This window comes from Rhinolophus ferrumequinum, chromosome 10, assembly GCF_004115265.2.
Source record: "Rhinolophus ferrumequinum isolate MPI-CBG mRhiFer1 chromosome 10, mRhiFer1_v1.p, whole genome shotgun sequence".
Lineage (NCBI taxonomy): Eukaryota > Metazoa > Chordata > Mammalia > Chiroptera > Rhinolophidae > Rhinolophus > Rhinolophus ferrumequinum.
Genome location: NC_046293.1, coordinates 54318065 through 54340679, shown reverse-complemented (window position 1 = coordinate 54340679; position 22615 = coordinate 54318065). Strand labels below are relative to the sequence as shown.

General features: G+C 43.5%; 1 protein-coding gene and 1 non-coding gene across 2 annotated transcripts; both read left to right on the top strand.

Moving 5' to 3' along the window:
• The first annotated feature begins 11104 nt into the window (after positions 1–11104).
• Positions 11105–11211, top strand: LOC117029525 (U6 spliceosomal RNA). The gene has a single exon (XR_004424262.1). It is a non-coding gene; the product is annotated as a U6 spliceosomal RNA (small nuclear RNA).
• A 6997-nt stretch (positions 11212–18208) lies between these two features.
• Positions 18209–22093, top strand: LACRT (lacritin). Its single transcript, XM_033118273.1, has 5 exons — positions 18209–18364; positions 19567–19620; positions 20794–20925; positions 21267–21347; positions 21953–22093. The coding sequence occupies exons 1-5, from the start codon at positions 18307–18309 to the stop codon at positions 21982–21984; spliced, it is 357 nt and encodes a 118-aa protein (XP_032974164.1). The 5' UTR covers positions 18209–18306; the 3' UTR covers positions 21985–22093.
• The last annotated feature ends 522 nt before the right edge of the window (positions 22094–22615 follow it).

Below are 22615 nucleotides of genomic sequence, written 5' to 3'. Positions count from 1 at the left end.
CCTGTAAGAACAGGCAAGTTCTCTTTCCTAACTCAAGGAAGCTTCTATGGCCTGAATTGCCAGGGAGGCATTAAAGACAATACATGGAAGAAAGTACATGAAAAGGCAGTGGCAAGAAGAAAACAAAATCTATGCAAGAAATTGAAAGAAACTTGATGTGACTAAAGCAGAGTCCAGATGAGGGAGTGAGAAGGTGTTGGAATGGAAGGGACGGACAGGAGCCTGCTCATGAAAGGACATGTGGGCTGTGCTACAGAGCTTGTGTATTAGAAATTAATCACTTGGACAGTGGGTAGATGGAAGACGAGACTATCAGAGGGAAAATCAGTTATGAGGCTGTTTCTTTAGTAGAGATAAGAAATGGCCAGGCCCAGAGCTGAGGCAGAGGCCCTGGAAATGACAAAAGGACAGAATGTAGAGAGGGAGACTTGATAGACCTGTGTTCTTGTAATGTAGGTGGCCAAGGAGAAGGAATAATGTAAAATTACTCTTTGATTTCTATGTAGATTATGGGGTGAATGTTGGTGCTGTTAGAACAGAAAACCTATCTGAAGAAATAATGACTGATAGAAATAATAACAAGTCCAGGAAGCACAGAGAGTCCCAACCAAGATGAAAACAAAGAGGCCCACATCAAGACACATCATAATTAAAATGCCAAAGGTTAAAGACAAAGAGAGAATCTTAAAAGTAGCAAGAGAAAGGCAGTTACATACAAGGGAACTCCCATAAGTTTGTCAGCTGATTTCTCAATAGAAACTTTGCAGGTCAGAAGTGATTGGCAGGGAATATTTAATGTGATGAAAAGCAAGGACCTACAATCAAGATTACTCTACCAAGTAAAGCTATCATTTAGAATCGAAGGACAGATAAAGAGCTTCCCAGACAAGACAAAACTAAAGTACTTCGTCTCCACCCAACAAGTATTACAAGGAATCTTAGAGGGACTTCTTTAAGATGAAAAAAAGATAAAAAATATGAATAATAAAATGGCAATAACTACATATCTATTAACAATTACTTTCAATGTAATGGATTAAATGCTCCAGTCAAAAGATTGGGTAGCTGAATGGATAAGAAAACAAGACCTTCACATACACTGCCTACAAGAGATTCACTTCAGATCGAAAGGCACACACAGATTGAAAGTAAAGGTATAGAAAAAGAGAATGAAAATGGGGGGGAAAAAAGCTGGGGAGCAATACTTATACCAGACAAAACAGACTTTAAAACAAAGGCTATAATAAGTGACAAAGGACCCAGTAATCCCACCTCTAGGTATTTACCTGAAGAAACCCAAAACACTGTTTTGAGGGGAAGTGTGCATCCATATGTTCATTGCAGCATTGTTACAATGGCCAAGATGTGGGCGCAGTCTGGATGTCCACTGATGGATGAGTGGCGAAATGAGGTGATATATATATATATATATGCCCAGAGAGACAGTACTGACTCACCAGATCCTAGGATCTCCAAATATTTAGTGGTTTACCTACTCTGATACATGGAAGCATGAGATTCATGGCTCTCCTCCTCCTGGAAGCTCTGGCTGAAGCCCTGATCTGTGGCTGTTTACTGATTTACAGCCCAGGCCTATAGTCCTTCCCCTACACCCATCCTTAGAGCCTTCCTACCTGCATATCTCCTTCCCCTCCTCGGCAGCAGCAGTTTTCCAAAGTCTGTCTCTGTAGCCCACTCCTGCTTCCCATTTGGTTCTCCACACAAGGGTCTGTGCCCCCTGGTCAGAGGAAGCCAGGCACCATCCGGTACCTGCTGGCTCTACAGTTGTATCTTCCCACAGTCTCTGGTCCAGCCTCTTTGGCATTCCTTTTCCCTTCAATGATGGCCAAGCCATTTACCATCTACCCAAACTCTTACACATCCACTTGCCCAGTCTTTTACCCATCCAGGTCAACCCCCTCCCATCCAATCTTCAAATGTTTGCCCCTTTACCTGTTTGTGTCAATGGATTGCCTCAGATCAGCTTTATTGAAGCCCCAGAAGTTTAGGTCCCAATTTTCTACTTTATTACCTCCTGCATTTTGCCTTCTTGAACCATCACAAATGTGATTAAATCATTCTTTATGTATTTATGTTAATGCCTCTGAATGCCCCATGGACTGTCAGTTTCCCCAAGCAAAGACTGTCTATTTTCCTTGAATCTGTATCCTCAGCTTCTAACACAATGTCTTGTGCATAACATACACTTCATTCGTGTTGTTGAAAGAATAGAGGAATGGAGGGATGAGGCCCTCATAGCTGCAACCAGTTCATGCCCTTTCCATTTTAATTATGAAACTCAGACATCTAGCAAGGTATGGAAGAGAGTCAGAGAATGTTATGAGTAGCCTACATCTGGGGAGAATAACAAAGAAAGAGAGAGTTGGTTTAGATATCAAAAAAGCATTTCTGGTGGACCCTGTGTAGCAAAGATTTAACTCCCATCTGTCTGTACTTGCACTCCTGAGTTTGAAAGTCTGGGAACTCCAGGCAGCCCCAATTGGATCTGGCTCATCTGCTGCACCCTACTTGACATGGCCACTCTTCCCTCCTTTGCAGATGACACAGAAGCTGCCTCTGCCCCAGGACTGGTGTACCATGAGACCATCCTCTCCCTCCTGCTCCAGCCCTGGATCGGAGGACTAATGATTGGGGGTGTGACTGGTGGAAGAAAGAGAAGCAGAAGAGGAGTTCAAGGGAAGGAGGACTGGGATTCCTACCGTCAGGAGCCACAGAGAGCAGAGACTTCCTGAAAGAGAGAATCATGCACTAGAGCAGGACAGAGCCTAGGAGTGAAAAAGGGTGCCTCTGCCTGGAAGTGATGCAGGGAAAATGGGAAAGATAGGAAAATTTATCTTAAAGAGCAGGAGGAAGATGACATTAGGTGGGTTCAGAAGTTTTCATCATGTCCCAAACTCACCAACACTTTCAATTAAAAAACCTTTTAGGTGGCTCCCCATTTCTCACCACATAACTCCCACTTCCTAGACATCCATGATCTGGATCCAGGCTACTTTTCAACTCTAACTTCTCCAGACTCCACGTCTTGTATCCTTCACATCAAGCTTACGAATTACTTTCTATGCCCCAACTTTGGTTCTCCTGGATAACTTTCCAACACCTCACCAGCCCAGGCCTAACAGGCTTCAAGTCCCACCTGCTCTCTGAAGCCCCACCCCACTCCACTCTATTTAAACACTAAGAAGTTCTCAAGGTTTCCGTGATTCTGTGATGCAAGATTCTCCTTTCCATTTAAGACACAGCCCTCCCACACCTGCACTCACACACAAGTTTCTCTTATTATGATTTTTCTCTATAAGCATAGTTTCTGTCTTGGTCAACCACATTCCCCTAAGGGAAAAGCTAGTCCCTCAGCAAGACCTCTCCACAACTTGGGGGAGGGGTTAGGGTTTGAAAACTTGAGGGTGGGAGGAGGGAGGTTCTCTTTAATGTGATGTGATCTCCTCCATCCAAGATGGCAAGGTGGATAAACACTGTACCTGCACCCTTCCATGAAAACATTAAAATTATAATTAAATTATACAACAATCAACCTGGACAACCATCTGAAGTCTAGCTGAGCAGAAGTCCTACACTAAAAATCTAAAGAAGAAACCACATTGAGACTGGTAAGAGGGGCAGAGACGAGGAACGAGCAGCAAACCTCCATGTGGTGGTTGAGAATCAGGAAGGATATCTTGGCCTGGAGGCTCCCCCAGAGGAGCAAAGGACCCCAGCCCTCTACACCAGGCTCCCCAGTACTGGTGCCAGGAAGAGAAGCCCCACAACATCTGGCTGTAAAAGACAGTGGGGATTCCGACCATTCATGTGGGATGGAAGGATGTGAGAAACCCAGACATCCTCTTAAACGGCCCACACACAGATTCAGTCACTTGCAGGCACTCACCTTGGGCTCCAGAGGAGAGACGGTGACTCCAGAGATCCTCAAAGACATACACAGGGGCACATGGAGGTGTGTGTCCTTGGGTGGAGAACTGGAGGACAGTCGGCATTTTCCCAGTGAGAGGTTCTCCTTCCTTGCAGCCAGCAGGTAGGCGCCATTTTGCCTGTGTTGAGCCCTCCCCCTATAGGCCAAATTTGAATCTGATTGGCCTGGTGAGCTCCGCCCTGCTGACTCAACTGGGACTCAACCCCACCCAAATTGTGGAGGCACTTTCTCGTGAGCACACAGCCCTGCTCACATTGCACTCTTTCTTGGAAAATTATTGGATTCTGGCAGGCCCCAGGTTAGCAGCAACTGGCCTCCTTGTGACTTTTGCTGAGTCACTCCAGGCTCAGTACTGGCACCGAACCAGGATCTACATTAACCTGGTGACCACAACTCTTCCCACTCTAGTGACTCCCTGAAACCCTGCCTCACCCAATTTATGTACAACATGAGGCTTTATCTGTGACTGAACCTGAAGAGAGCCAGCAGGTGGCAGCAAGCCACCGGGTGTCCTGGCTTTTTGCAGCGTTACCCTAAGCCTGGTACTGGTGACAGCCAACCTTGGTTCACAGCGAGGCCTCTCCCATGTGCCTCCAGGTTTAGCGAAGGCAGCAAACAACTGCAGATCTCTTTATAGCTCCTACTGGTAGTCCCTGGCCAGTCACAGGCAGTGGGTGACCTAGGCCTGCACCAGATACCCTCCAAAAGGTGCCAGAACAATATACTTGGAGGTTGGCTTCAGACCACAGCAGAGCATCACCCAATTACCCCCACAAGCAGTACACACAAAAGGTGGTCTCAACAGACACCAAAGACCACTGGGTGAATCCTGCTCTGTGTGGTAAGCCCCCTACACAGCAGTCCACAAGGTGTGGATGTGGCCAAACCCCACAGCCAACCAGCCTGAAGGTCAATCCCACCAACTGACGTACCAATAGCAATCAAGGCGCAACTATAACACACAATCCACACAAGGGTTGAAAGTGATGAAAAGGTTCGAAGTGATGAAAAACTAGGATCTACAACCAAGACTACTCTACCCACCAAGGCTATTGTTTAAAATTGAAGGACAGATAAAGAGATTCCCAGACAAGAAAAAGCTAAAAGAGTTCATCACCACTAAACCACTAAGGAATGTCAGAGGGACTTAAGACAATAAATAAATAAATAAATAAATAAATAAATAAATAAATAAATAAATAAATAAATAATTTTAAAAAATGAAATGGCAATAACTACATATTTATCAACAATTACTTTCTTTGTTTTTTAAATTAAAGTTTACTGGGATGACAATTGTTAGTAAAATTACATAGATTTCAGGTGTACAATTCTGTAATATATCATCTATATATCACATTGTGTGTTCACCACCCAGAGTCAGTTCTCTTTCCATCACCATATATTTGATCCCCCTTACCTTCATCTCCCACCCCCCTCCCCCCTTACCCTCTGGTAACCATTAAACTATTGTCTGTCTATGAGTTTTTGTTTCTCATTTGTTTGTCTTGTTCTTTGGTTGTTTTTGGTTTATTTACCACATATCAGTGAAATCATATGGTTCTCTGATTTTTCTGTCTGACTTATTTCGCTTAGCATTATAATCTCAAGATCCATCCATGTTGTCACAAATGGTCCTATTTCATTTTTTCTAACGCCAAATAGTATTCCATTGTGTATATATACCACAACTTCTTTATCCATTCATCTATTGAAGGACATTTTGGTTGTTTCCATGTCTTGGCCACCGTAAATAAAGCTGCAATGAACATTGGAGCACACGTGTCTTTATGGATAAATGTTTTCATATTTTTTGGGTAGATACCCAGGAGAGGGATTGCTGGGTCATACAGTAATTCTATTCGTAATTTTTTGAGGAACCTCCACACTGCCTTCCATAACGGCTGCACCAGTCTGCATTTCCACCAACAGTGTATGAGGGTTGCTTTTTCTCCACAGCCTCTCCAAAACTTGTTATTATTTGTCTTGTTGATGATAGCCATTCTAACTGGGGTGAGGTGATATCTCATTGTGGTTTTTATTTGCATTTCTCTGATGATTAGTGATGTTGTGCATTTTTTCATATGTTTATTTACCATTTGTATGTCCTCTTTGGGGAAATGTCTCTTCAGGTCGTCTGCCCATTTTTCAATTGGGTTGTTTGTTTTTTTGTTGTTGAGTTTCATGAGTTCCTTGTATATTTTGGATATTAGCCCCTTATCGGAGGCACTGTTTACAAAAATCTTCTCCCATTCAGTTGGTTGCCTCTTTATTTTGTCGATGGTTTCTTTTGCTGTGCAGAAGCTTTTAAATTTGATATAGTCCCATTCATTTATTTTAGCTTTTACTTCCTTTGCCTTTGGAGTCAAATTCATAAAACGCTCTTTGAACCCAAGGTCCATAAATTTAGTACCTATGTTTTCTTCTATGCAGTTTATTGTTTCAGGTCTTATGCTTAAGTCTTTGATCCATTTTGAATTAATTTTGGTACACGGTGACAGATAGCAGTCCAGTTTCATTCTTTTGCATGTGGCTTTCCAATTCTCCCAGCACCATTTATTGAAGAGGCTGTCTTTTCACCATTGTATGTTTTTTGCTTCTTTGTCAAAAATTATCTGTCCATATTTATGTGGTTTTATTTCTGAGTTCTCAATTCTAGTCCATTGGTCCACATGTGTTTTTCTGCCAATACCATGCTGTTTTGATTATTGTTGCCCTGTAATACAAGCTAAAGTCAGGACGTGTGATACCTCCAGCTTTGTTCTTTTTTCTTAAGATTGCTTTGGCTATTTGGGGTCTTTTGTTGTTCCAAACAAATCTGATGATTTTTTATTCTATTTCTTTAAAAAATGCCATTGGGATTTTGATGGGAATTGCATTGAATCTGTATATTGCTTTGGATAATATAGCCATTTTAACTATGTTGATTCTTCCAATCCATGAGCACGGAATGTCTTTCCATTTCTTTGTATCTTCTTCAATTTCTTTTAAAAATGTGTTGTAGTTTTCAGCATATAGGTCTTTCACATCCTTGGTTAAGTTTATTCCTAGGTATTTTATTCTTTTTGCTGCAACTGCAAAAGGAATTGGTTTTTTCTTTTTCTTTTTCTGAGATTTCATTGTTAGTATATAGGAATGCAACGGACTTTTATACGTTGATTTTGTAGCTGGCAACTTTACTGTATTCGTTGATTCGTTTCTAATAGCTTTTTGGTGGAGTCTTTAGGGTTTTCTATATATAGCATCATGTCATCTGCAAAGAGTGACAATTTAACTTCTTCATTACCAATTTGGATGCCTTTTATTTCCTTCTCCTGCCTGATTGCTCTGAGAAGGACTTCCAACACTATGTTGAAAAGCAGAGGTAACAGGGGACAGCCCTGTCGTGTTCCTGAACGTAGAGCAAAGGGCTTCAGTTTTTCACTGTTAATTATGAAATTAGCTGAGAGTTTGTCATATATGGCCTTTATAATGTTAAGGTATTTTCCTTCTATACATATTTTATTAAATGTTTTAATCATAAATGGATGTTGTATCTTGTCAAATGCTTTTTCTGCATCTATTGATATAATCATATGATTTTTGTACTTTATTTTGTTTATGTGATGTATCACATTGATGGATTTGCTATGTTGAACTATCCTTGTGCCCCTGGGATGAACCCCACTTGGTCGTGATGAATAATCTTTTTAATGCATTGTTGCATTCGATTTGCTAGAATTTTGTGTAGATTTTTGCATCTGTATTCATCAAAGATATTGGTCTGTAGTTCTCTTTTTTTGTGTTGTGCTTACTAGGTTTTGGTATCAGGATAATGTTGGCCTCATAAAATGAGTTAGGGAGTTCTACCTCTTCTTCAATTTTTTGGAAGAGTTTGAGCAGGATTGGTATTAGATCCTCTTTGAAGGTTTGATAGAATTCACTAGTGAAGCCATCTGGTCCCAGACTTTTGCTTTTGGGAAGGTTTTGATGACTGATTCAATTTGTTTACTGGCAATCAGTCTGTTTAGATTTTCCAGTCCTTCATAGTTCAGCCTAGGAAGGCTATATGTTTCTAAGAACTTGTCCATTTCTTCTAGGTTATTGAATTTGGTGGCATATAGTCCTTCATAGTGTTCTTGGATGATCCTTTGTATTTCTGTGGCATTCGTGATAACTTCCCCTTTTTTATTTCTGATTTTGTTTATTAGTGTCTTCTCTCTTTTTATCTTAGTGAGCCTAGCCAAGGGTTTGTCAATTTTATTAATCTTTTCAAAGAACCAGCTCTTTGTCACATTAATTTTTTCTATTGTCTTTTTGTTCTCTATTTCATTTAGTTCTGCTGATTTTTATTATTTCCTTTCTTCTGCTGACCTTGGGTTTCATTTGTTCTTCTCTTTCTAGTGCTTTAAGGTGTAACGTGAGTTTATTTATTTGGGATTTTTCTTGTTTCTTGAGATAGGCCTATAATGATATAAATTTCTCTCTTACAACTGCTTTTGCTGCATCCCAAATATTTTGGTAGGATGTATTTTCATTCTCATTTGTTTCTATGTATCTTTTGATCTCTCCTCTAATATCTTCTTTAACCTGGTCGTTCTTTAAAAGTATGTTGTTTAATCTCCATGTGATTGTGGTTTTTCCTGCTTTCTTTTTGTAGTTGATAGCCAATTTCAAAGCCTTGTTATCAGAGAATATGCTTGGTATGATTTCAATCTTCTTAAATTTGCTGAGGTTTTATGTCCCAATATGTGGTCTATCCTTGAGAATGTTCCAGGTACACTAGAAAAAAATGTATAGTGTGATGTTTTAGGATGAAGTGCTCTATAAATGTCAATTATGTCCATTTCATCTAATGTGTCATTTAGGGCTGCTATTTCATTATTTATTTTCTGTTTGGATGATCTATCCATAGCTGTCAGTGATGTATTTAGGTCCCCTAGTGTAATTGTGTTTTGGTCAATTTCTCCCTTTAGTTCTGTTAGTAGTTGCTTGGTGTATTTCAGGGCTCCCTGATTGGGGGCATAAATATTGATGACTGTTATGTCTTCTTGTTGTATAGTCCCCTTTACCATTATGAAATGTCCATCTTTGTCTCTTGTGACCTTTTTCACCCTGAAGTCTGTTTCATCTGATATCAGTATAGCTACACCTGATTTTCTCTGGATACCATTTGCTTGGAGTGTCAATTTCCACCCTTTCACTTTGAGTCTATGCTTGTCCTTGTAGCTGAGATGTGTCTCTTGGAGACAGCATATGGTTGGGTTTAGTTTTTTGATCCAATCTGCTACTCTGTGACTTTTTATTGGTGAGTTCAGTCCATTTACATTTAGGGTGATTATTGATATGTGAGGATTTCCTATCATTCTATCTTTAGTTTTCTGGTAAGACTGTGTCTCCATTGTTTCTTTGCCTTTTTGTTATTTTCTATTATTTCTGTGTGGTGGTATTCTATGATGTTTCCCTTTGTTTCTTCTTTTATTACAGTATATATTTCAGTTCTGGATTTTTTTTTGAGTGGTTACCCTTAAGTTCATATAAAAGAAAGTTTGATATTTAGAGTATTCCATTTTCTTCAGCATGCCTACTTTCTCCATTCCCATATTCCGGTTCAGGCCTTTACTCTCCCCCTTTTTATGTTTTGGTTTCCACAAATTGTCCCTGTTGATGGTGGTCAAATAGCCTCCTTTAGTATTTCTTGTAGCGCAGGTCGTGTATTTCAGTAGTGAGACTCTTCGTCTTGCCTGTCTGCTGTGCAGGGAGTCCTTTGTGGAGTTATAGTTTTCCAGTTTGTTGTAAATTCCAGGGGAGATTTCCAGAGGCTCACCTCACGCTGCCATTTTGATGACGTGAACAATTACTTTCAATGTAAGTGGATTAGATGCTCCAATCAAAAGACAGAGTGGCTGAATGGATAAGAAAAACAAGACCTTTACATATGCTGCCTACAAGAGGCTCACTTCAGAAGGAAAGGCACACACATTGAAAGTAAAGGGATAGGGGAGGCCCGGTGGCTCAGTTAGTTAGAACACGTGCTCTTAACAACAAGGTTGCCGGTTCAATTCCCACAGGGGATGGTGGGCTTCACCCCCTGCAACTAGACTTGGAGCTGAGTCTAGTCTGGCACTTGGAGCTGAGCTGTGACCTCCACAACTAGATTGAAGGACAACAACTTGACTTGGAGCTGATGGGTCCTGAAACAACACACTGTTCCCCAATATTCCCCAATAAAAATTTTTAAAAAAAATAGAAAGTAAAGGAATAGAAAAAGATGTTTCATGAAAATGGATATTAAAAAAAAAAGCTAGGGTAACAATACTTATATCAGATGAAATAGACTTTAAAACAAAGGCTATAAGTAGAGACAATGAAGGACACAGTAATTCCACCTCTAGGTATTTATCCAAAGAAACCCAAAACGCAACTTCAAGGGGAAGTGTGCATCCATATGTTCATTGCAGTATTATTTACAATAGCCAAGATGTAGAGGCAGACTGGGTGTCCATCAATGGATGGATGGATAAAGAGGAGGTGGTACATATTACAATGGAATATTGCTCAGCCTGGAAGGGGATGGGTTCTTGCCATCTGCTGCGGCATAGATGAACCTGGAGGGTATTGTGCTGAGTGGAGTATGTCAGACAGGGAAAGAGATGCAATGTGATTTTGCTTATATGTGGAATCTAAGAACAAAATTAACAAACAAAACAGAAACAAACTCATAGATACAGAGAACATTTTGATGGCTGCCAGATGGGAGAGGGGTTGAAGAGGTGAGTGAAAAAGGAGAAGGGATTAAGTACAAATTGGTTGTTACAAAGTAGTCATGGGGACGCAGGGTATAGCACAAAAATGTAGTCAGTAATATTGTGATAACTATGTATGGTGTCTGATGTGTACTAGATTTGTTGGGTGATAAATGGGAGGGGGTTGGGGTGCAGGGTGAAAAAGGTGAAGGGTTTGAGAAGTACAAACTAGTAGTTACAAAATAGTCATGGGACGTAAAGTAAAGCATAGGGAATATAGTCAATAATATGGTAATAATTATGTATAATGACAGGTGGGTACTAGACTATTCAGGGGATCACTTCTTAAATTATACAAATGTCTAACCACTATACTGCACACCTCAAATTAATATAAAATAATATTGAATGTCAATAAAATGTAAGATCCCTGCTCGCTTTAGCAGCATATATAACAAAATTGGAAATATATAGAGAAGATTAGCATGGCCCCTGTGCAAGGATGACATGCAAATTCGTGAAGTGTTCCATATTTTAAATTTTTTAAAAATGTAAGATCCTATAGGACAGAGATGTTGAGTCATTTTATGTTTCCTGAATAAAACAAGGTATTGATAATTGCTACAGAATAAATAAATAAATAAATAAATAAATAAATAAATAAATAAATAAATAAAATAAAATAAAATAAAGTGATGTGATCTTTCTACAACATGACTTTTCCTCTCCCTGAATCATAATCCACTCTGGGAAAAGGCCCTGTAGAATCAGGAAACACCTTTGAGGCAGCAGGAAAAGACCTGAAAGATGCTCAAACCCTAAAAGACCTGGGAGAGAAGGGGGTGTCCCCTAAAGCAAGGCCTTGAGCAGGTAAGGCAGAGCGGGAGCTGTTATTGCTTCCACCCTTACCTCCTGCAGCATCCCAGGAGGCATTGGCAGAAAAAGAAACAAGGGCAGAATCCCCAGTGTTAGCCCAAAAGACACCAAAGTCATCAAGAAAGCACAGATCCACCACCTTAGGTAAGTCTGTTTGTCAGCTTCATGGTCTTAAATTAGAATGAGTAAAACAGAAGGAGGGGGTAGGACAAAAAAGGTGAAGGGGATTGAGATACAAACTTGTAGTTATATGATCAGTAAGTCACAAGGATGTGATGTATAGCATAGGGAATACAGTCAATAGTATCGTAATAACTTTGTATAGTGACAGGTTACTGGACTTATCGGGGTGATCACTTCATAAGATATATAAACGTCTAATCACTGTTTACACCTGAAACTGATATAATACTGTTTATTAACTATACTTTCATTTTTTAAATTTTTTTCTAAAAATAATACAAGCTCTTTGGGGCCAGTCTGCCCCAGGCCTCACTCTTAGGCATAAACACAGAGAAAAAGATCCACCCAGATAAGCCCAGACTCCTATGTGTGCATGAGTGTGTGTACATGTGTGCAGTTGGTTCCCTCAGCAAAGCCACTCCACCTAGGGGTCCCTGCATGTCTCAGCTGGGGCAAGAGAGGGGAGAGGTTCTCTTACAAATAAAGTAACTCTTTTGCCCTAAATCAGAATCCATCCTAGAAGACTTACATAAGGAAGACATTATTAAGAAAATCACAAAACCAGCACTACATACAACTGCTGCTCTAAAAGACAAGTGTGAAGGTGAGTGTGTCCCAAAGTAAAGCCTTGTGGGCCCCAGTATAAGCATCCCCACCCCTCCCGCAGGGCCATGCTCCCACCCCCCATACAGGATACCTGGAACTGCCTCAGCCCCTCCCCCATTAAACCGTCTTTCATTTTGTGCCTTCAAATGGCGCCAATTTCTAATCCACTTTCAAACCTCATAATTTTCTGATACCAGATCTCCCTGGGGCCCTACCCCAGCCTTCCCACTACAGAGCCTGCTTGCTTCTATTCCTCTCGTCCCTGCTCAGGTCGGGGAAGCGGGAAGGTCCTTTGCCTCTGGGGAATCTAACCTCCCTCCCTCTGACTTTTGTGACTCCTTCCATTTCTGAAGGGGTCTTCTATCATGTCTACTAATAATTCAGCTCCCATTCTCAAAAAGAAATTCAGGAAAAACAGAATGAGACAGAGATAAAAGTAGAGAATGATAAAACAGTCATGAATAAATGTTAACGTGGGGACTCCAGTCCCCAGTGAACCTAGGAAGAGCATGTGGAGATTTTTGATACTATTTTTGCAAATTCCCTGTAAGTCTGAAGTTATTTGAAAATAAAAAATAAAAGTGTTACATAGAGAGTATAAAAATAATAAGAAAGAAAATCAGGAGATTTCACATGGGAATCCAGATTTCTAATTTTCTTTGAAGAACTAACTAGAATGTCTGGCAACAACTAGCTTGAGGGAGGGGCAGCTGACCCTGAGGCACACCCCAGTTTACCCCAGATCTTCTACTTCCTCCTGACTCCCTAACTCTGAGGTGAAGGGATGTTTGTCATTTTTCATTGTACCTGCACTGTTGTCAGCCTTATACCTGGCCTGCCTGGCTCACTTATGTTACATGCCTGACTCTTTTATACATTGAAATTTGCAATCCCTAGCCTTGGCCTTTGACTCCAAGTCCCTGTCTAGACATTGCCAAGTGAAGTAGCTGGACCACATGGGATTCGTGAGAATTGCTTAGACCACAGGCAGGAGGAGAGCTGGCTCTTTGTTCTTTGAGGACTTGTTCTGTGGCTCTCTGGAGCTCACCGCTTCACCTGTGAAACCAGGAAAAGAAAGTAAGAGTCCTTTGTGTTAAAGTCTGGAAAAAGTTTTCTAAAGTTACACATGACGTATCTTTTTCCCTCTGGACCCTACCTGATGTCCACTAAACCTTCCAAAATTAAAATGTCAAAGGGTACTGTGATGGTTCATTTTATGTGTCAACTTGGCTGGATCACAGTGCCCAGATATGTGATCAAACATTATTCTGGATGTTTCTGCAAGGGTGTTTCTGTATGAGATTAACATTTAAATCAATAGGCCTCATCCAATCAGTTGAAGGACTGAATAGGATAGAAGATGAACCTGCCTGGAGCAAGAGGGAATTCTGCCAGCTGATGGTCTTTCAACTTGAACTACAGTATCGGCTCTTTCCTGGGTCTTCGGCCTGACATCCTTCAGACTGGAACTACAGGTTTTGGACTACTCAGGCTCCATGATCAAGTGAATAATTAAATAAAATAAATAAATAAACACACACACACACACACACACACACACACGGTTCTGTTTTTCCTAGAGAACCCTGACTAATACAGGTATTGATTAGTTAAGACTAGAGAAACTTAATGTTACAGAAGCCTAATATTTATTATAAAATGGAATTTAATATTCAAGGACAGAGTTGTGGTTGATAGCAGACTCTGGAACCAGAAAGCCCGTGGTGGAAACCAGCTCTGCCATTTACTGGCTGTGTGATAATGGACCAGTTCCTTACCCCGCATTTGCTTATTTCTTCATCTGTAAAGTGGGAGTATGAACAGTATCTATCTCATTGGGTAGTTATGGGGATTACATGAGATTAAAATTTGTAAAGCTCTGAGAATAGTACTTAGCCCATATTACATGCTGTGTGTTTGTTAAGTAGAATTGGAGTTTTTTTTAAAAAAAAATTCTACTTCATTGCTTTCTCTTCCCACTTCCCCCACTGGCCAAGGTGAAAGATGAAGGATATTAGGGGAGTCTGGCAAAGCTTGGGCAAGCTCACAAGAGCTTGAACCACAGCAGTGTGAACCACAGCAGTCTGGGTTAGATGGACATTGCAGACACAACGTATATCTGTGTCTTGGTGTGTGAGCTGTCTACCCCAAGGAGCCTGTGTCACTTCCTCCCTTTGGAGTCTCTGCTACACCTCCTCCAGGACAGGGTTTAACACACAGGAGGAGAACAGGGAAAGGACATCCAGCAGGGGTTAGATGAGGTAGTGTATCAGTTAGGGTCCTGGCAGAAAACAGATGGCACACTCAAATAGGCTTTTTAAAGAGACTCTTCAATGAAAGAAAATATGAATGTACAAAGGTGCAAGTAAGGACTAGCAACAGCAGGAAGCCATCCCTAAAATTGAAGCAGCACAGGGAAGAAATGGTGTTCCCTGAGACCAGTTAGGAGATGGAGCTGTGAAACCAAGGCCACCAGATAGAAGCCAGAGTCATGGAGGAACACAGCCATTGCCACACGATGCTGTATTAATTATCTGTGGCTGCACAATAAATTATTCCAAAACCTAACGGCTTCAAATAGCATCATTTCTTCTCTCACAGTTGCTGTGGGCCAGGAGTCCAGGTGCAGCTGAGCTGGGTCCGCCACTCAGTCTCTGACAAGGCTACAGTAAAGGTAGCATCAAGGTTGCAGTCACCTCAGGACTCAGCTGCAGAGGGTCCACTTCCAAGTTCAATGACATGATTGCTGGCAGGATTCAGTCCCTCATATCCTGCTGGACTGAGGGCCTCCATTCCTCCATGACTGCAGGCCAGGGCTGCTCTCAGTTCCTTGCCACGTGGCCCTCTCCATAGGGCAGCTTACACTACGGCAGCTCACTTTATTGACACAAGCAAACTGAGAAGATTGAGAGAGGAAAAAAAAAAAGAGAGAGAGAGAGAGAGAGAGAGAGAGATGGAATAGGCAAGACAAAAGTCATAGTCTTTTATAACCTAATCTCAGAAGTGACATCCCATCACTTTTGCCATTTTCTTTTTTTTTCCCCCCTTCTTCCACCTCCCCTGACCCCACTCCGGTTCAAGCCGTTGTTTCTCAGTCTAGTTGTGTAGGACACATCTCCCGGGCCCACGCTGTATTATGAGCCTTGTGCTCTCCCCGGCTAAGGCAGTCGATAGCCGGTCATCAGTGGACCGCTCACGTCAGCTCTCGCCGGCTGCCGGCCACTCATGCTGGCCACCGGCCGCTCACAGCAGCCCATAGCAGCTCACACCACGCTCAGGCTGCTCATGGCAGCCCAGCTCCAGGGCTGGCCCACGTGGGAATCAAACTGGTAACCTCGGTGTTAGGAGCACGGCGCTCCAACCACCTGAGCCACCGGGCTGGCCCTCTTTTGCCATTTTTAATTTGATAGAAGCGAATCACTAGGTCCAGCCCAAGCTTAGGCGGAGGGAATTACTCAAGGTGTGAATACCAGGAGGTAGGGATCATTGGGAGCCATGTTAGAAGTCTACCTACCCCACACACCAAAGCAGGGAGGGAGCAAGAAGAACAAATGCCTTAACCAATCTCTCCTCCCACCCTCTGATCTCCCACCAGTGTCTCCCATTGGCCAAACTCAACCAGAAGCTAGAGGGTAAGAATGCCCAGGTGACACAGCCCACAAAGGTCATCCTTCCAGACCAGGGCAGAGATGGTCAGAGAATAGATCTGAGGCAGGGAGGGGAGGGAAGTAGTATGGACAGAGAATGACCAGCACCTGAAAAAAGACACAGATGGGCAAACTGACAAATAGTCATCATGGAGGTCAGATAACCTAGAAGACAAGACATCACAGAGGACAGCCCCTCACCCAGATACATGGGGTGCATCTCTTTTCTTTAATATACATATCCAATTCTGTCCCAGGCCTTTTAATTTGTAGTAACATTGGACCTGGGCCCTGTTATAAAGTTATGAAAATGTTCTGTAGAACAAGTGTCCCTACCTTCGACCTCACCCCCATTTATGTCAATACCTGCCTCCTTAATTCCTGAGGCCAAGAGAAGAATTGAGAGGAAAAGAAAATAGCAGTGACATTTGGAAAGACCCTGCTCTGTGACAGCTTGAATGTTGATGCCAAAGTTCTCATTTCCTCTTAGAAAAATCTTGTGCAAATATCATAGTTCTGTTGGCTTTTTTAATGTGCTCTTGGAGATTGTTTGGGATCTAGGATCAGAATGTACACAGGGACACACACACATATGCACATATACCCTAGGGCACTCATGCAGTTAAAACTTTGTCCTGTCTCTCAGTCCGCCCCATTCAGTTACGGCCACCACCACCTTCAAGGCTTCCAAGCGCAGAACCTCAGGCAGTCAATTGCCAAGTCCTGTCCCTGTGTTATTGCAATGCATTGCTCTTCTTCACCTTCTGGCCACCATTAGATGGTAGACAAATCTCAAATATCAAACAACACAGGGAGCTGATAAGGGAGCCATTACTTTAATCCAGGTCTCAAACTCCATGTCTGGCGCAGATCAGCTGCCTGAACGTGACAGTCATCTTACCTGGAGGTTAAGGATGGGTGAAATGTCCTGAAAGGACTCACTTCATACCTGTAATGTCCCACCTCATTTATTTTCTCTTCCTTTATATCCTGAGGTGATTAATGCTCTGAACCCAGGCATTCAAATACTCTCATGTCAAACACTCCCCCAAACCCCCTTTTCCACACTAATCTTCATAGCAGCTGTGAGGCATAAAAGCCTACAGGACCACCTGGGATCTGGTGAGAATAAACATCCAGCAAATGGAGAATAACAAATAGGTACTCCATTCTTCATCAGTCAGCCTTTCAACTGGCTCCTGTTTTTCCTCAGCACCAGTAGATTTAGCATTTAGCACCAGCCTGAATCAAACCTACCCAGAAAGATGAACCCTCTGCAAAGTTCAAGAATCCCACACATCTCCATAGAAATGTATCATCTACGAAATGCTTTGCCATATGTTATCTCAATCTCCACCACTATCCTGTACATAGGAGCTGTAGCTCCTTGATGGCAAATGAAAAGCCTAAAGTTTTTCAGTATATGACAGTACACTGTCTTATGTATATAAAAAAGCCAGAACTCAAAATCCAGGCCTCTTGAATTCCAGCTCAGAGAAGGAAGAAATCCCAAGTCAAAGAGAATTATCTGCTTTTCTGTATTGTTCACACCATGGATCGCTCCCCACTTGAAGGGAGAACTAAGTTCCAGCTTCAGTGAACTACCATCTTCCTTTAACCAGGAGATCGTCTCAGAAATGTGGGGTCTCATTGGTTAGGCCTAAAGATAGTGGTTGACAGAAGCCCATGTGGGGCTGGGGGAGTTCCTCCTAGGGGGGACAGGGGACATGTGCCTTCAAAGCCATCATCTCAAGAGGAAAAAGGAACCATGAACTCAGCACCCAAACGTTCTGAGTGTGGCCTACCCGGGGAATGGGGCTCACTTGGCCTGGTAAACCTTCAAGCCCTCATACTGAGTCTTATAGATATCACGGCAAGAGGTGGGTAATGTGGTCTCCTGAGCCCCCTACCTCCTCCTGGAGAGATGCCAGGACTAAGAGTCCTACCACTACCTCAACAGACACATTCCAGAATCTCCCCAAACAAAACCTGCTCTGCCTCCGGTGTCTGAGATCCCAGAGATGTGAACCCAGAAGGCGAGGGCGGGAGGGGTGGAGAAGGAGGGAGGAAAGAGATGGCTGGAAGTCAGTAGGCGAAGGACTTCCCAGCAAGGATGCCAGGAATCGCCAGCCCCAGCTAGCCCTTGTTGACTTAACAGGTGACAATCTGGGGAAGAAGAGGAGGAGGGCGTGGAAGTCACACCACTCCAAGCTTGATTCTCATTGGCCCTTGGTACCCTTAAAAGGGCCCAGCAGTCCAGGCAGTGCATTTCTGGACCCTCTAAGGATTCTGTGGTTATAGTCACTCCTCATCGTCAATCATGAGATTCCTGGCTTTCCTCCTTCTGGCAGCTCTGGCTGGGTCCCTGGTCTGTGCCCGTGAGTATGGCCTTCCCCTTGCACCCACCAGAGCCCTCACAGTCCATATACCCTTCACTCCTATCTTCATTCCTCTCTTTCACTCCCAGTGCTGTCCTGGCTCCTCCTGCCTCTGCCAGTGACTTCTGCCCCCAAATCTCCACACACAACTTCTTAACCCCACTGCTCTGGGATCCAGGAACCCCTGGCCCCACCTGCTCTCCGGCTCATCTCATCTCCTCCTTTACTCACTAAGATCCAGCCACAGTGGCCTCCTTGCGAGGCCTCTGGGCCATCACATATAGCTGGGCAGGTTGTCTCCTGCACAAGGACACAAGGCAGAGGATGGTAAGAGCTGAAATCTAGCCCACGTTCTGCTTGCCAAGCAGCACACCCTGCCCATGCTTTTGCTTGGGATGCCTTTTCCAATTGCACAAAAGCACTATTCAGGCAAGGACCACCCTGCCATTCCTCAAACATTGGGCCCTTCCTTCTGGCTCTTCCCTCTACCTGGAATGGTTTTCCTCTCCCTGTCCCTTTCCCCCAGCTAACTCTGAATGTCACCTGACCAACACTTTATCATCTGTCAAATCCTAGTTTAGGTATGAAATCTTCAAAGATGCCTTTCTCAAAAAAAATTGGATAAATTAGGCCCCGTTTGCCCTAATGGCACTATGCTGTACTTGCCCTTCGAGTACCGTCACACCGGTAACTAGAGTTACATAATAGAATATAAGCTCTGTCAAGGCTTGTCCACCTTCTTCATTTTTGAAGCCCTTTCATTTAGCAGAGAGCTTTGCATAAACGTTGTGTTGAAAGAATAAGGGAAATGAAGGGTGGGGCCCAATCCCATAAATCACTCAGGCATGGCCCAGTGGCCCCTGCACTGCCCTCCTCCAGCACCATCGACCACTGCCAACTCCCTGACACAATTTTAGGGGAACTTCACAGGCCAGAGGCAAGCTGGGAGGAGGGCGATTTTCAGAGGACTATTACACTTCTCTGAGGAGTTTTTTGCTTCAAAAAACTGCAGGAGTTAAACATAAGAAAGAATGCCCCAGTGGACCTACTGGTGTGGCAGAAGGACATGTTCAGCCAACAGGAAAATGTATCCCCCTGTGTCCACAAACTTTCCTGAGAGCTCAGGATTGGGAATGGGGGGGAGGGTGGCTCAGGTGTGGATCAGGTTCAGTCCTCACTGTCGTCTCTCTCCTCTGTTGCAGAAGATGCCACCTCTGAGCCCACGGAGACTGCTCCTGACGAGGACCCTACAAGCCGTGAGTCCTTCTCTTTCCCTCTGGTCCCTGTCCTGGGGGGAGAGGGGAGTCGAAGAGCTGGGATGTCAGTGGAGTTTGGGAGAGGAATCCAGGGGGAGGGGATTCGGGTCCTGCTCTTCGTGGTAATGGGAGGACTGGGGTGGGACGAGGGTAAGTACAAAACGGGAGAACCCCGGCAAGCAAGGTCAGTGGGAAGAATGGGGTAAAGGCTTGTTGTGAATAAAAGGAAGAAGAATATGAGGTTAAATAATAACAGAAATGTTCCACACAGTGCTAATACTTTCTCCCACAAACACTTCTCATAACTCCCATCTCCTTAGAAAGGTGCCCACTATTCAGCCTCAGACACCCTTTCCAACCCTCTTTTCCCTCTCTCCTTCATGTACCACCACATCCAATAAATTGAACTTCTTTGCATTCCTTACAGCTGACCCACACATGCCTTGCCCTGAGCTCTTGCTGACTCACTTCCTGCCCCCAAGGAAGCCCCTTTAGATAGAACATCCTCCTTACCAAAATCCTGCCTTCAAGACCCAGCTTCTCTCTGCTGTGCTCCCTGATTCCCCCCATACTCTAGCACCAATCCCTCCCCAACCCTGCCCATGGGAAGTGCCTAATCCTGCCCACCTGCCAAGAGGCTCTGTCTTAGTTCATTGCAACTGCTACAACAAATAACCATAGACTGGCTTAAACAACAGAAATGTATTTCTCACAGTTCTGGAGGCGACAAGTCTGAGTTCAGGGTGCCAGGATGCTCAGGTTCTGGTGAGGACACCCTTCTGAGTTGCAGACTACCAACTTTTCACTGTATCCTCACATGGTGGAAAGACAGGAAGGGAGAGCTCTCTGGGGTCCCTTCTAACAGGGCACTGATCCCATTTACAAGGGCTCCACCTTATGACCGAATTACTTCCCAGAAGCCCTACCTCCCAATGCCATCCCAACGGGGGTTAGGATTCAACATATAAATGAGGGGGGTCACAAACATTCGGCTCATAACAGGCACGTAGTGTGTAGAAATCCTATCTCCCTGAAGAGGGAGGGTTTATGTCATATCACTTCTGTATTCTGGCACCCAGCACATATTAGGTATCTGAGGCCTTGCCACCCATTCCTAAGGGGAATAAAAAACACTTTGACTTTACTAAAATCAACAAATGGGTGTGTTTATAGCTGAACTTGAGAGTCCAACTACAGAGGAATCTTCTTCGCCTCAGGAGACAGACCCAGAAGCCCACGGGACTTCGGCAGCAGATCAGTGGGTAAACAGGGTCCTCTCACCAATTCCAGTGCTAAATGTCCTGAGTAAGTCTCTCTCTGTATACCAAATAACAACCCAGAGAAGTCTCTGGTGGCAGGTCTGCATGACACCTCCACCCACAGAGACCAGCCTAGAAAAAGCAGACCTGAACACAAAGGCACAAATGGGGTGCACACAATACCCACACAGAGTTTCTGCAATAGTAGATTTTGCTGCCTGCACCCACCTTCCTAAGAGAGAGAAGCTGGGCCCCTCAGCAAAACTTCTCCACTTCAGGAATTTACACAGGGATAATGTGGGGTTGGGATGGGAGATAGGGATGGTGGGCGTTCACTTTAAATGTTGTTACTTTTCTACTGATATAATTCTTCTGTTCCAAAATTAGAAGCTGCGTTAGATAGAAGTTTCTTGCTAGCACGGAAGGCCGCAGAAACAGCAGAAAGAAGAGTGAAAGAAAGAATTCAAGGTGGTCCATTCATGTTGTTGCAATGTGAGGGATATAAATGATAAATGTCTAACTATTATATTGTTTTGTGCACCTGAAACTAATTTAAAAAAACAAAAACTGTAAAAAAAGAAAAAAAAAGAATTCAAGGTGGTAGACAAATAATTGAAAGTGAATGCATCCCAAGGCAAAGCCTTGTGGGAACAGAAATAGTCCCTACCCATCACCCACAGGCAGAAGGTGGGCAAGAACATGCCACCATCTCCACCCCACACAGGAAACCTGGAAATGCCTCAGCCCCTCCCCATTAAAGTTTCTTTCATTTTTGCCTTCAAATGGTGCCAATTTCTCATCCACATTCAAACCTCATAGTTGTCTGATACCAAATCCCCCTGGGGCCCTACCCCCAGCCTTCCCACTGCTTCTATTCCTCTCCTTCCTGTCTACGTCGTTGTCGGGAAGAGGGCAGGTCTTTCCGCCTCTGGGGAATCTAATCTCCCTCCCTCTGACTTTTGTGTCAGGACCCCAGGGGTATAGTGAGGTTGGAAAGCCCAAGATAGAGTTAAGGAAGATGGAAAGGGTGGATGGTGTTGTCAAGCCTCGTTTTCATTTCTGCTTTCTTCTAGGTGGATTTGACTATCTTACAAGGGAGGCATAGAAACTCGGGTCCCAACAATTGGCTTTGAGAAGCTGAAAAGAATGGAATCCCTGGACTTAATGCCTTAAACATGTTTGTGGCCCAGATCAATTAAACTGAAAGCATGAAACTTGCCGTGTGCTTATGTTCTGTGGGGTGGGCCCTGGAGAAGAAGGGGAGAAATGTCCTGCCTGGAGCCCAGGCCCTGAGCCGGTCAGTCTGCTTTGAGGACACTGCTTCTAACAAGCCCTTTTTGTCGCACTGGGCCACAGCCACATGTGCTGGGCCTCCTTCTCATCCAAATGCCACCAGAGTTCTGGTCTGCCTCCTTATTCTTCACACAGGGCTCCTAGTGACATTGGTGCATTTTCAAAAATTAAATCAACCTCTCTAAAAAGCCAGGATTCACCATCCTGAAAATAGTCAAAGCTTGAGCCATTGCTATGAAAGCCACTTTCTTTTGCCGTTATTAAAAATGCATCCCCCTGCCTTCCATTCATAATTTCTACACTGGGGCAAAGTGAATAGCTAATTAGATCAGATCAGTAAAATAATGAGCCACTGCAGTGATAGCTGGCACCTGACTTGGCTAAAAAGGCCAGTTGAATCCATTACAATCATCCATGTGATCATTCTGCATCCCTTCTTTCCC